The sequence below is a fragment of the Pituophis catenifer genome, unplaced genomic scaffold, assembly GCF_029215685.1.
Source record: "Pituophis catenifer annectens isolate HBS135680 unplaced genomic scaffold, rPitCat1.0.hap2 SCAF_4, whole genome shotgun sequence".
NCBI lineage: Eukaryota > Metazoa > Chordata > Lepidosauria > Squamata > Colubridae > Pituophis > Pituophis catenifer.
Window position 1 is genome coordinate 72,096,218 of NW_027256884.1, and position 14,875 is coordinate 72,111,092.

Consider the following 14,875-nt stretch of genomic DNA (forward strand, 5'->3'; position numbering starts at 1 on the left):
TAAAGGAGTTAGTAGAAGTAAATCTGTCTTATCACCATTGCTGTATAGTAAATGATTACATTCTTTTCCAAATGACTATGTAAATGTAGCAAAATACAAATCTTTTATAAAGCTGATTGTTGATACAAATGAAAGAATAAGAAAGGTATGAATTCATTGACCAAATTGTTTATCATTTAGCCCAATTAAAGTGACATTAATACATTAAAACAAAAATTTAAATGCAGTCCAACAATATTTTAAAGAAATAAAATATATAAAGAACAGATAAAATAATAGTACTTTACTATTTAAAGTTCAATAACCAAGTGAAATTCAAAAACCATTCGAAATCCAATTTTAATATCAATATCAAGAAAAAAAGAAACAGTTATGTTTAAGAACTTGTAGTTTTTATGCTTATAAAAAGAGATTCTACGAAGAGGTCCTTACAGCCATTGCATTAGAAGTGTAATGCAACAAAAGATCCTTTGTTGCAACTCTGTGATGTAGATGCTGCAAGAATGATACCTATGATCAGTTGAAGCATAATGTATCAAATAGGTATTTCTAAATTTAGTAATCAAAGCAAAAAACAGATGAAATTATGTCAGGTATTTAGTAAGAAATGTTCAGTCTGAAGCACCAGAGCTCCCATGTTACCTTTATACTTTTCTAACAAAACTGATGGATGAAATTTGAGACCAAGACTCACTCAGTTAATTATTTCCCATAGTTAATTCCAATATTTCAGGTCATACATCATAAATTAAAGTTATGAGGATAAAGTGAAGACTTACGTTAATCTCCAGTTCTCACAGAAAAAGGAGGATTGAAGAGTGAAAAGAATATGAAGTGAATGCAACTATTTAGAGTCTAAAAGAAAATATTCTAAATAATTGTGCTAGGCAGCCTATTTTTGTCCTGATCCCATTTTTGTTACGAGATTGGTGCAGGTCTATCATTTTGGTGGTCATGACTGAAAAGCAGCCTTTTAGAAAGACTTTGTATGTGTAATATTTTCTCTCAAAGGTCTAAATTGTTCTCTTAATGTATTATACTTTTTAATTAGTCTGATTAGAATTCTTTTTAATTTAACATGAATTTCTAATATTCAAAGCTGCTGCTTTGAGAAAGCTTTTATTTTGACAAGGTGGCATATAAATTTTTAAAAATGTAAAAGTAAAATAAGAAATGTGCGGTTAATTGGGGGCCAATTAGTGGCCAATTAGGAAGACAAAAGGAAGGAATCTGTCTGTTGCAGGGAGATGTAAATCTAAGTTAGGGTATATGACTGAGTTTTACAATGTAGTTAGATTATATGCTTTGTGGATTTTTTTCCCCATGCCTATGGTGCATATGCTTGGAGAAGAACATGTGGGCATTATCTTGTTCTTTGGCATAGGAGAGGGGCCCTGCTGACGGTGCACTGAGACATTCCTTAATGCTAGAGAGCTGAGAGATGTTACGTAATAATGTATTAACAGATAGGTACGGGAGAAAAGAAAGTAATCTGAGAAAAAAAAAAGAGAGATAATTTTTCCTTTGAGACATCTTGGATTAGTAACACCCCGGAGGGCCTGTCCAATAAGTCCAAAGGAGGAGGGAAATAGGCCTTCGGGATAGAACTGTATAAAATGAATGTTTTTTAAATCTAAGGGTGTGGCTTCCTGGCCCAAACTCCTTGTTGAGGTCTATGCTGGGATACCCCATCACATTTTGCAAAATTGCTTTCTTGTTTATTTTTGAAATAAAATCTCTGTGTTTTCACCGAAAAAAAAAAGAAGAAAGAAAGAAAGAAAGAAAGAAAGAAAGAAAGAAAGAAAGAAAGAAAGAAAGAAAGAGAGAGGGAGGGAAAATTGAATTTTCATGAAGATATGAGCAGTAGCATTCCTTTTCCAAAAATATAGTTACTCACCATTCATAGCTATATTTTCCAAGTTAAATTGTCTAGTTCCTCACATTTTATAATCAAGATAATGAATGTTATCAGTTTTATAATGAACTAAAATAAAACTGGCTCATGAATACTTACAAAAAAAAAATAGGTGGAATGCTTCTGCAGTGTATTTTAAGTTTTTGTATATTTGTTTATATATTATTTTTTAATCCATGTCAGCCACTGCAATCTAGAACTAAAGAGAAATTTCCTGACAGTTAGAACAATTAATCAGTGGAACAACTTGCCTCCAGAAGTTTGTAAATAATAATAATAATAATAATAATTATTATTATTATTATTATTATTATTATTATTATTATTATTATTATTATTATTATTATTATTATTAGTCATACTTCTATGCCTCCCACTCTCTGAGGACTCTCGGCGGTTTACACCAAAGACAGTATACTAAATAGCATATTGCCCCCTAACAATCTGGGTCCTCATTTTACCCACCTCGGAAGGATGGAAGGCTGAGTCAACCTTGAACCGGTGAGACTTGATCCGCTGATCTGCTGAACTAGCAGTCAGCTGAAGTAGCTGCAGTACTGCACTCTAACCACTGCGCCACCTCGGCTCATACAGTCAGGTCCAGAAATATTGGGACATCGACACAATTCTAACATCTTAGGCTCTATACACCACCACAATGGAGTTGGAATGAAACAAACACAATGTGCGTTAACTGCAGACTGTCAGCTTTAATTTGAGGGTATGTACATCCAACTCAGGTGAACGGTGTAGGACTTAAAGCAGTTTGCATATGTGCCTCCCACTTGTTAAGGGACCAAAAGTAATGGGACAGAATAATAATCATAAATCAAACTTTCCCTTCTTAATACTTGGTTGCAAATCCTTTGCAGTCAATCACAGCCTGAAGTCTGGAACGCATAGACATCACCAGACGCTGGGTTTCATCCCTGGTGATGCTCTGCCAGGCCTCTACTGCAACTGTCTTCAGTTCCTGCTTGTTCTTGGGGCATTTTCCCTTCAGTTTTGTCTTCAGCAAGTGAAATGCATGCTCAATGGGATTCAGGTCAGGTGATTGACTTGGCCATTGCATAACATTCCACTTCTGTCCCTTCAAAAACTCTTTGGTTGCTTTTGCAGTATGCTTTGGGTCATTGTCCATCTGCACTATGAAGCGCCGTCCAATGAGTTCTGCAGCATTTGGCTGAATGTGAGCAAATAATATTGCCCGAAACACTTCAGAATTCATCCTGCTGCTTTTGTCAGCAGTCACATCATCAATAAATACAAGAGAACCAGTTCCATTGGCAGCCATACATGCCCACGCCATGACACTACCACCACCATGCTTCACTGATGAGGTGGTATGCTTAGGATCATGAGCAATTCCTTTCCTTCTCCATACTCTTCTCTTCCCATCACTCTGGTACAAGTTGATCTTGGTCTCATCTGTCCATAGGATCTTGTTCCAGAACTGTGAAGGCTTTGTTAGATGTTGTTTGGCAAACTCTAATCTGGCCTTCCTGTTTTTGAGGCTCACCAATGGTTTACATCTTCTGGTGAACCCTCTGTATTCACTCTGGTGAAGTCTTTTCTTGGTTGTTGACTTCGACACACATACACCTACCTCCTGGAGAGTGTTCTTGATCTAGCCAACTGTTGTGAAGGGTGTTTTCTTCACCAGGGAAGAATGGCGGATGGGGGGGGGAAATCCACCAGGGTCAGAGCCGTGCCCGGCACAGGGTAACGATTTGGGGGGCACTGGACGAGGGATTGGGAAAGGGATGGGGGACGATATCTATGAGGGTTGTACCATCGGCACGGTAGATGGGAGGGGCAGATATGGCGGGAGCAGGGGACCATATCAGGTGTTGGGGGCTCGCACTCGCTGTCTGAGAGCAATTGCTTGCCCCGGTCCCCAAGGCTCCGCTCGGATACTAGGTGGCTTAGATACTCAGGATCTGGGCCTTCGGCTGATGCTGTGCAATGCCAGGTCCGTGGTCAACAAGGCCCCCCTCATTCACGATCTTATTCAAGAGGGAGGAGCGGACCTGGTGGGTATTACGGAGACCTGGTTGGGCCCGGAGGGTGGCGTCCCTCTGGTTGAAATGTGCCCACCAGGCTTCAGAGCATTCCATCAGCCTAGGGCCCAGGGGAGGGGCGGGGGGGGTGGCGGTTATTATTAACGAGGATCTGTGCCTCAGATAGCCGGATGTGAGTCCCTCCTTGTGAGGTGGGGCCGTGGGGTTCAGATGGGCTTGCTACTTACGTACCTGGCTCCCTGCCGCGTGGCAACAGCCCTACCTGAGCTACTCAACATGATAGCCACGGTGGCAGTAGAAACACCCAGGCTTTTAGTCATGGGTGATTTCAACTTGCCATCCGCTGGTGAAACGTCTGAGGTGGCTCGGGAGTTCATGGCTTCCATGACGGCCATGGACCTGACCCAGTTAGTTCATGGCCCTACTCACAGGGGAGGTCACACTCTGGACTTGATTTTTGTCTCTGGCCAGTGGTTGAGTGGTCTTGTTATAGGGGGCATAGACATGGAACCCTTGTCATGGACTGACCACTCACTCCTTCGCCTAGATCTTCGAACCGCGACCCCTCACCGCAGGGAGGCGGACCCAATTAGATGGATCCGCCCCAGGCGCCTGATGGATCCTGATAGGTTCCAGACAGAGCTTGGGCCATTTCCTGAGGATCTAGCACATGACTCGGCCGAGGACCTGGTAGCCGCCTGGGATCGGGCGGCTGGTGGGGCCTTGGACCGAGTCGTGCCTTTGCGGCCTCTGACCCGGTGCCGATCCCGTGCGGCTCCTTGGTTTACTGAGGAGCTGAGGGAAATGAAGCGCCGGAAAAGACGCCTGGAGAGTGGTTGGAGGGCCAGTCTCGCTGAATCTGATCGAACACTGGTAAGGTCGCATATTAAGGCCTACCTAGTGGCGATAAAGACGGCAAAGTTTAATTACTTTTCCGCCTCTATTGCGTCATCAGGGAATCATCCGGCCGCCCTGTTTAGGGTGACCCGCTCCCTGCTCCATCCGGGAGTGCGGGAGGATCCCTTAGAAGGCAGGGCGGAGGGTTTCGGACAATACCTGTATGACAAAATCGCTCAGATCCGGGGGATTTGGACTCTGACTGGGTAGATCAGGGCAGGGTGACGAGGAACAGTCTTGAGAATGTTATCTGGGAGGAGTTTGTTGCTGTGACTCCCGATGATGTGGACAGGATTTTGGGGAGACTTAGTGCGGCCACATGTTTACTGGACCCGTATCCCTTCTGGTTGGTACTGGCTTCCCGGGAGGTTACACGAGGCTGGCTCCAGGGCGTTATTAATGCTTCGTTGAGTGAGGGTCACTTCCCCACTGCCCTCAAAGAGGCGGTGGTGAGGCCTCTCCTCAAGAAGCCGTCCCTGGATCCGGCAATATTGGCTAACTATCGTCCTGTCTCCAACCTTTGCTTTATTGCAAAGGTTGTTGAGAGTGTGGTCGCGCGACAGTTTCCACAATTCCTGGAGGAAACATCTTATCTAGATCCGTTCCAGTCGGGTTTCAGGTCTGGGCACAGCACGGAAACGGCATTGGTCGCGTTGGTTGATGATCTCTGGAGGGCTCGGGACAGGGGTTGTTCCTCTGTTCTGGTCCTGTTAGATCTCTCAGCGGCTTTTGATACCATCGACCATGGTATCATGCTGCACCGGCTGGAAGAGTTGGGGGTGGGAGGCACTGTGTTGCGTTGATTCTCCTCCTTTCTCTTCGACCGGTCGCAGTTTGTGTTGGCAGGGGGGCAGAGGTCGACCTCGAGGCCTCTCATCTGTGGAGTACCACAGGGATCGGTCTTCTCGCCCCTTCTGTTCAACATTTATGTGAAGTCGCTGGGTGAGATCATCCGTGGCTTTGGGGTGAGATACCACCAGTACGCTGATAACACCCAGCTGTACATCTCCACCCCAGGCCACCCCAACGATGCCCTTGAAGTGATGTCCCAGTGCCTGGAGGCTGTGCGGATCTGGATGGGGAAGAACAGGCTCAGGCTCAACCCTTCCAAGACTGAGTGGCTGTGGCTCCCGGCATCCCGATATAGTCAGTTGACTCCATCACTGACTATTGGGGGCGAGTCTTTGGCCCCCCACTGAAAGGGTTCGCAATCTGCGAGTCCTCCTGGATAGGCAGGTGTCTTTGGAGGAACATCTGACGGCTGTTACCAGGGGGACCTTCTGTCAGGTTCGCCTGATTCGCCAGTTGCGGCCCTTTCTCGATCGAGATTCCTTGTGCACAGTCACTCACGCCCTCGTCACCTCTCGCCTTGACTACTGCAATGCTCTCTACATGGGGCTCCCCTTGAAGAGCACCCGGAGGCTCCAACTGGTCCAGAACGCAGCAGCGCGGGTAGTGATGGGAGCAACATGGCGCTCCCATGTAACACCGCTCCTGCGCAAGCTGCACTGGCTCCCGGTTGGCTTCCGGGTGCGCTTCAAGGTGTTGGTTATCACCTTTAAAGCGCTCCATGGCATAGGGCCTAGCTATCTGCGAGACCGCCTGCTGCTACCGATGACCTCCCATCGACCCGTGGGCTCCCACAGAGAGGGCCTCCTCAGGGTGCCATCAGCCAAACAATGTAGGCTGGTGACCCCCAGGGGGAGGGCCTTCTCTGTGGGGGCTCCTACCCTCTGGAATCAGTTGCCCCCTGAGATAAGGAGAATCCATGACCTCAATGCCTTCCGTCGTGCCCTTAAAACCCATCTTTTCCAGCAAGCCGGGCTGGCTTAAGAAGAAATTTTTAAATTCTTTTAATCAGTTTGTGACTTTTTAACTTTCGGGCCAAATTTATATATATTTTTAACTGTTTTTAATATTTGTATTCTATGTTCTTATCTTGGCCGTACACCGCCCTGAGTCCTCAGGGAGAAGGGCGGTATATAAATTGGAAATTAAATTAAATTAAATTAAATTAAATTAAATTAAATTAAATTAAATAATTCAATTCAATTCAATTCAATTCAATTCAATTATTAAATAAATTCAATTCAATTCAATTCAATTCATTAAATTCTTTGGTCATCCACCACACTTGTTTTCTGTGGTCTCCCAGGTCTTTTGGTGTTGCTGAGCTCACCGGTGCATTCCTTCTTTTTGAGAATGTTTCAAACAGTTGTTTTGGCCACGCCTAAAGTTCTTGCTATCTCTCTGATGGGTTTGTTTTGTTTCTTCAGCCTAATGATGGCTTGCTTCACTCATAGTGACAGCTCTTTGGATCTCATCTTGAGAGTTGACAGCAACAGATTCCAAATGCAAATAGCACACTTGAAATGAACTTTGGGCCTTTTATCTGCACATTGTAATTGGGGTAATGAGGGAATATCACACACCTGGCCATGGAACAGCTGAGAAGCCAATTGTCCCATTACTTTTGGTCCCTTAACAAGTGGGAGGCACATATACAAACTGCTGTAAGTCCTACACCATTCACCTGAGTTGGATGTACATACCCTCAAATTAAAGCTGACAGTCTGCAGTTAACGCACATTGTGTTTGTTTCATTCCAACTTCATTGTGGTGGTGTATAGAGCCAAAGATGTTAGAATTGTGTCGATGTCCCAATATTTCTGGACCTGACTGTAAATGCTCCAAACTGGAAGTTTTTAAGAAGAGATTGAATAACCATTTGTCTGAAATGCTATAGGGTTTCCTGCCTAAGCAGGGAGTTGGACTAGAAGACTTCCAAGGTCCCTTCCAACTCTGTTATTCTATTCTATTCTATTCTATTCTATTCTATTCTATTCTATTCTATTCTATTCTATTCTATTCTCAGAGTTATATTTGTGAGATGAGCAATGTCAGGCTCAAGCAACCAGAACCACTCGTGAATAGGCCCAAGTAGATATTTTATTATTGATTACCTATATTACAAGAATATCACCAACTGTCTGCCTTCCCTTGAGGAACAGCAGATACAGACCTATGGGTTTGATCTCTTCCCCAAATGACTCCCAGCTGTTATATCTCTTTAGTTCCCTAGAGACCCCCTCTCCTTCAGCCAGTGATTTTATCATATCCAGACATATACATCAATTTAAATATATGAATATTAAGACTTTTAATTAAAAACGTGAAGATATATTAAAATATAAAAACATAGAAAAGAGTAAAAGTCCTAGTGATCCACTGAATCTGTCAAGCCTGAATTCGATGGGGTGGAGATTTGTTTGTATGATGGGTGCATTATTTGGAGCCTAACATCGCCCTTTGAACTGATTTTGTGTTTATATTGTATTTATATTTATTTTTATTTTACTTCTTAACTTTTGTTGGATGATGGACCTGTGTATCCCAAGCATGTTTAAACTCAGGTACTGATGATTGACTCACTACCTCTGCTGGATCCAAGCTTCTACTACTCTTTCTGTGAAATAATACCTCCTAACATTATTTTTGATCTTCACTCCAGTCAGTTTGAATTATGCCCCGATTCTTGTTCTTGATTTTTGTTTAATATTAAAAATACTACCTACTAGAACCTTATTTGCACAAACCTTTAATATATTTAAAGATTTCAATCACGTTATCCTTTTCCTTTCTGTCCTCTAGTCTGTATATATTCATGACTCCAATCTCTCCTGATACGTTTCGTCCCTCAGACCTTGCATCATTTTTGTTGCCCATCTTTAGACTCATTCAATCTTATCTTATGTCTTATCAATATCAATATTGAATTTTGTTATGTAATTTGTTAATATCAAAGAAAAATGGGGATATCTATTTAACAGAAAGCAAATTAGTATTCCATATTATCTACCACAGAATTTAATTTTATATCAGATTTCACTACTAATCTGCAATGGGATCACACCACCCTATTATTTTTTTCTAGTTGTGCCAGAGAAGATGTGGTTAAAGCAGCAGAAAGATTTCTTCTTTCCTCCAATAGGATGACATCAAATTTAGAAGACAGGAACTTCTTAGTTCTAATAAATATCTTGAGAGTACTAGAGGACCATATTGTCCAAGAATGGTTACACAACTGCAGTGGTGCTACTTTAGTGTATTTCTATGCATCCTGATAGAGGAATTGGAACAGAAAAGAAATATTATTGTTTTCACTATCCCATCACTAGATAAATAAGGAAGAAAAGTCAAGATGGGTACATGCGGTGGGAGGATTGCATAGATTTGAAAAATGAGATCATCTAATTGAATAGATTCTTGTGGAATATTTGTGAATGCTCAAAATCAAATTCATATAATCACATTCCATATTTTTAAACAAATTAATTAAATTAATTAATATTTAAGGTATTGCCTGTTGAGAACTCTCAAGCAATGTCAGACTTTGAGGGAAGCTCTAATTGCTGCAGGAAAGGAGATTGTATGGCATGGGAGAACAAAAGAAGAACCAGCTCATTATTGTAGCATATGTGAGGTTAGTAAATATATGTGTGCTGTGGTTTAATATTCCTTGAATTTTTTTTTTGAAAACATATTCTTAAAAGCTTTTTACTAATTTCTCTTGTATTCTCTGTAGATGGTGGTAATTTTAAACTCTTCTTTAACCTACCCGTTCTCAAGTATAACATTCTTCTGTTGGGCCTAGCTGTAACAAATTATTTTTCTAGGTGTGATGTTAACTATCAAAAGTTTCTATTTAATGCAAGGTATAAAAAAGATGTAAACTTTGAAGTCAATAGTAACACATTTTTATGAGTTCCTTTATACAGCTTTTCATTTTTATGAGGTCACAAATGATATCATAGACCAATTTTTTAGCATATAAATTACAGTTCATACAAATACTTTATTTTTGTTTTTAAAAAAAGTTCATTGTAGCCTTTCATCAATAAATTTTAAGACATTTAACAGAAAATGTATGAAAAGGAGCCTAACATGAAATAGTTAAATAAGTGGGAAATAAAATCCCTCAGTTTGTCGCTGAAAAGAAGAAATGCAGGAGACCATTTTTATTGTATTTATCTAATTTGGGGGATGGACGAGGAAGTAACAGTAGACATTACCTAGTGGCATTTTGTGCTGTATTGCTGAATTCTAAGATAAAAAAATGAAATTTCCAAGATATTCTCCTTTTAAAAACAAAGAAAGAAATTTTAATAAAGTATCAGATTCTAATATCTACAAATCATAATGTTTCATATATTAAATGTAACTGTAGTTTATCCATAAACATAAGTGTGATGATAACCTGATAAGTGCATTACTAATCTATATCCACAAAATATGAGATTAATAAGAAGACTTCTCTTATTTGTGAAAATAGCAGCCCCTCTTGGAGTCCCCAAAGTATCTTGGTGTTGCAGGTATTTCTAAACTTCAGTACAGAAATTTTAAGTATACAGCATGGAGAAATCTTTTCCTTTATTAAGATTTTGAAGAACATTTGAGGAGTAAAAGTTTTTTCATATATTAATATTCTAAATATTTTTACTTTATTTCAGTTCTCAAGTTTATTTTTTTCAAGGTATCTGGTGATGGCAGAAAAAAGTCTTATAACTAAAACTATATATTTTCAGAAAAATAATGGAATGTTCTCTATGGACACTGATTAGAATTTTTGGAGGAATTGGATCATCAGAGGCTAAAGGAAGAATACTATTAATTCAGAGCATAGATTTCTATTCTTATTTCAGCACACTCCTACACACACACACACACACACACACACACACACACACAAAGAGAGAGAGAGAGCGCCTTTACAGCTCCTGTTTTTTTCATTTAGATGGTAGTATGAGTACCTGAGTTTATTTTCTATGAAAGTGATGCCTTGTCTAGGATTAGACTTTGCATGTACATCCTAAACTGCTGTGATTTCCCCTCTAACTTTGTCTACTATTTTAACATTAGTTTTATCATCTTTTTGTAATTCAACAGGTAGAAGTCTTCAATTTGGTTTATGTTACAAATGAGAGTAATTCTCAAAAAACCTATGTTGTAAATTGCCTAGACTGTGCACGAAAGATAAATGGGAACCTGGAAAACTTTGTGGTGCTAGAACAATACAGAATGGAGGATCTAATGCAAATCTATGACCAATTTACATTAGTAAGTGATGAAGATACAAAGTACTTTGAATGCTTTATTGTAAATAAACCATGTTTGAATAATGCTATTAAATTATTAACTTCAGAAAACTAAAGCTTACTAATCGCTCTAAATTAACTTTTGTCCATCTGTATTCTTTCTGTAAAGCAAATTCATTCCTTGAGTGCTGAATGATAATAATTTAAGATCACCTGATAGCTTTACATTCCATGACATCTGACTTTGCATTATCCAGGAAATGGCACTGTGAGATGCAGGGCAACTGGACATGTCAAGAAGAGATTGCAGGGGTATATAGAGCTCAGAGAATATAAGTTGCAAAGTTATTAGTTGTACCTCCAGATATTACCATGTGGTTGAAGGGAATTGAATTAAATCACCCATTTCAGTCAGTATATGTTGTCCTGGTGTTTTTTTTTCCTCCAAAGGGATTGTAACAGAGTAAGTTGTTCTATTCATCAAAACCAATGTAGTTGTGTCATCCGCCTGGAGCTGGGAGCAGCAGGCAGCTATGCAAACAGATTACTGTATTTTTCAGAATATAAGATGCACCTTTCTCCCCCCTAAAAGGGGGTGAAAATTTAGGTGCATCTTATACATCAAATGTAGCCCCGCCCACCCACTGGCCCCCAACCTTTGGCCTCTGCCTCCCAGCAGCAAGAAGAACAGCTAGTTTCAGCTTCAGCACAGCTTCCTGACTCTCAGCTGTTTTGCAAGGGCCTCTGCTGCTTGCTGCAAAAGGTAAATTGCTGGAGCAGATTTTTTTTTTCCCTTGTACTAATCAAGCTATGCTGAAAACAAAAATGAAAGTAAAGCAGGCTGTTTGCTGCAAAGAGGCAAAATTGCTGGGAGGCAGAGGCAGATTTCTTTTTCTTGTTTTCCTCACCAAAAAAGGTAGGTGCATCTTATAGTCCGAAAAATACGGTATTCTGTTATACTTCCTTCCTTTCCAATCTCTTCACTCTGCAAGGTGGGGAAGAAGCAATGTCTGTAGAAAATCTCTCCTTTGCCTGACTGTTTCTCACCTTCTCACAGAATGAAGAGATTGGAAAGGATCAAATTACAAGAGAGTATCCTGTTTGTGCAGTACTCCTGTGGCTACCAGTCCTAGACTGCCTGTACAATCACATTTTTTTCAATGTGTACAAGATAGTAAACAGGCATTCAAGCATGCCAAAGGATGGGAAAGTGGTTAGGAGGCAAACAAAAGCTGAAGATGTGAAACTGAATACAGGAGTCTTGTCTTTTTCACTCAGAAAGCACAGTTGCAGTCATTTTCCCACTTAGCAACTGCTTTGCTTACCATCATAATTGCAGGTCCAAATTAGAGTTGTTAAGTGAGGCCTTACCTGTAATTTCATTCAGCAGTCTTAGAGCCACATTTAACAAGAAACTAATGTACTTAGGTGTTAGTTTCACTTATTTCCACCATCCTTTTTACTTGTCTGGATCTTTCAAAATAATTTCCTGCAGTAATTCAGATAATTTCTGCACTTTTAAGAATAAAGTTTCAAACAGAGAATGAGAAAGTGTCTCTAAATGAACTGAAGAAAATGTATAATAATAGCAATAGCACTTAAACTTACATACCGCTTTATAGTGCTTTACAGCCCTCTCTAAGCGATTTACAGAGTCAGCATATTGTCCCAACAATTTGGGTCCTCATTTTACCCACCTCGGAAGGATGGAAGGTATCTTGAATTAAAATCAAGATGTAGACTCGGTCATCCTAAAATGCTCCAGGATTTTTGTCATGCTTTATGAACCATATTAGTTTAAGCTTTGACTCACAGATACCATGACATTATCTTGTGGAAATTTCTAGTACAGTTTTCTCAATGAGGCTAACTTGTTAAAAGTCCTGAGGCTACAAAATAGGTCCACTATCATGCTTCACAGGATGAGGGGTCTTTTATTGGAATAGAAGCAGGGGTGAAATACTCCCGGTTCGGACCAGATCGCCCGATTCAGTAGCGATGGTGGGTGGTTCGGAGAACCAGTAGCAAAAATCCCTGCGCCCCCACCCCCATGCCCAGCTGAGCTGCGCGATCATCAGAGGCTTTTTTTTTTTTTTTTTTACTTTTAAAAGCATTTTTTCTACAACCTCTTTGGCCAAAAAAATGCTTTTAAAAGTTAAAAAAAAAGCCTCAGATGATCGCGCAGCTTAGCTGGGATCGTCAGAGGCTTTTAAAAGCATTTTTTCTACAACCTCTTCAGCCGAAGAGGCTATAGAAAAAAATGCTTTTAAAAGGCTCTGACGATCCCAGCTGAGCTGCCTGATCATCAGAGGCTTTTAAAAGCATTTTTTTCTGCAACCTCTTCGGCTGAAGAGGTTGTAGAAAAAATGCTTTTAAAAGAAAAAAAAGCCTATGACGATCAGGCAACTCAGCTGGAACAGTCAGAGCCTTTAAAAGCATTTTTTTTACAACCTCTTCAGCCGAAGAAGTGGTAGAAAAATGCTTTTAAAAGTTTTTTTAAAAAGTTGGCCACGCACACCCAGTGTTTTTTAGGTATATAGATTTCTTATCCATAAAACTGTCCAGAAGAGCCTACTTTGATAGTGATAATCAATCACTACAATGTGTTTCTTACGTAAATGGCCCCTCATACTTGGATTCTCCTAAATTAAAATATCTGACTCAACTTACCCTTTATCCTTTTTCCAACAAAGTTAATGAACATACTCAATAAAATCATACCACAGTACAGTACCTTGTTTTGTATGTTTTTTGCTTAATTTGATTCTGTTAATAGGTTTTAAATGAAATTTTAATTGCATTATAGGTTATAGTAGTGCAGGATTGCAGATGGTTCTAAAATATTCATTTACTTTCTCACCATTGAAATTGCAAAGTGTTTTGAAAAGCTGCAATGGAATAGCATTTAGAATAGATTTAAAAAAAAACTATACTGTAGGTCAAGTCAATATTCTGTATGTACTGGACACTTGTCCTGTAGTACATGGAAAACATTTTTAAAGGTAAATCTGATGTGCTTTCTCTTTTCAGGCACCTCCATTGCCATCATCTTCATCTTGACATATTTCCAAGGACATTTATATAAAATCTTTTCTGATATTCAGGAAGTGACCCAGTTCTGCACCACGGATTTTTGTAGCGATCCCATAAGGCTGCTGGCTGAAAGCTGTGTCTATGCAACCTTCGAAGTGTGGAGTGTCAACCAACTGGACAGGAGAGAGCACAGCTCCTACTCCAGAATTTTAAAAAATAGAAAGCTCATTCAACTGAATTGAAAAAAAATCCCATGGTTTGTATATATCTGACAAAACTGGCAACATTATACAGACTACTGACTTGAAGACCACCTTTTTTCTATTTCTCTGTTTCTGGGCTGATGAATTGGTTTCATCAAATTCTGTATCCTACTCCCCTTCAAAGTTTTTTTTCCCCTTCTTGGAAAAGTATCAGCTTAGCTGGTCCTTTCTATGTAAGGTAGTTAGAATTTTATGTCTTTCTTTGGGCTACTTTTTTTTAATGTGAAACTTAGGTGATACTTTTTTTTCTACTGCTTTTATGTTATTCTCTTGTTTTGAAACCACAATGGTTACTTTTTCTTTCCTAAATAAAATGTTAAAAAATTAACAGCCAAGTCACAAAGATAAATGGGTTGCACATAGACTAAAGAATAAACTTCAGATTTGTGATTTTGTTTCTAATCTTGATGTAAATTTACACTATTTATAAATACATATTTATTGCTTGAAAATATTTGTGAATGGAATGCTGTTATTTTTTCCAGATTACCTGCCATTGAAATTTTAAGGAGTTCTGTAATTTTAAACATTACTCCTATTACATTTTCTATATGTAAATAAAACTGCTTAGCATTGTACAGAAACTTTTATTAAAATTGTTTAATGTTTAAAGTTTTGTATTGTTTGAGTTTTAAAAAATTATGTACATGG

The 14,875-nt window shown here is 39.6% G+C and overlaps 1 protein-coding gene across 6 annotated transcripts in view; it reads left to right on the forward strand.

Moving 5' to 3' along the window:
* Window positions 1-14,875, forward strand: part of KDM6A (lysine demethylase 6A) — a 288,042-nt gene extending 273,167 nt beyond the window's left edge. For all 6 annotated transcript variants that reach the window (XM_070944238.1, XM_070944240.1, XM_070944242.1 and 3 more), the window contains 3 exons: window positions 9,190-9,316; window positions 10,780-10,950; window positions 13,959-14,875. In XM_070944238.1, the coding sequence (XP_070800339.1) occupies window positions 9,190-9,316; window positions 10,780-10,950; window positions 13,959-13,988 (328 nt within the window). In that variant the 3' untranslated portion in view covers window positions 13,989-14,875. The remainder of the gene's footprint in view (window positions 1-9,189; window positions 9,317-10,779; window positions 10,951-13,958) is intronic.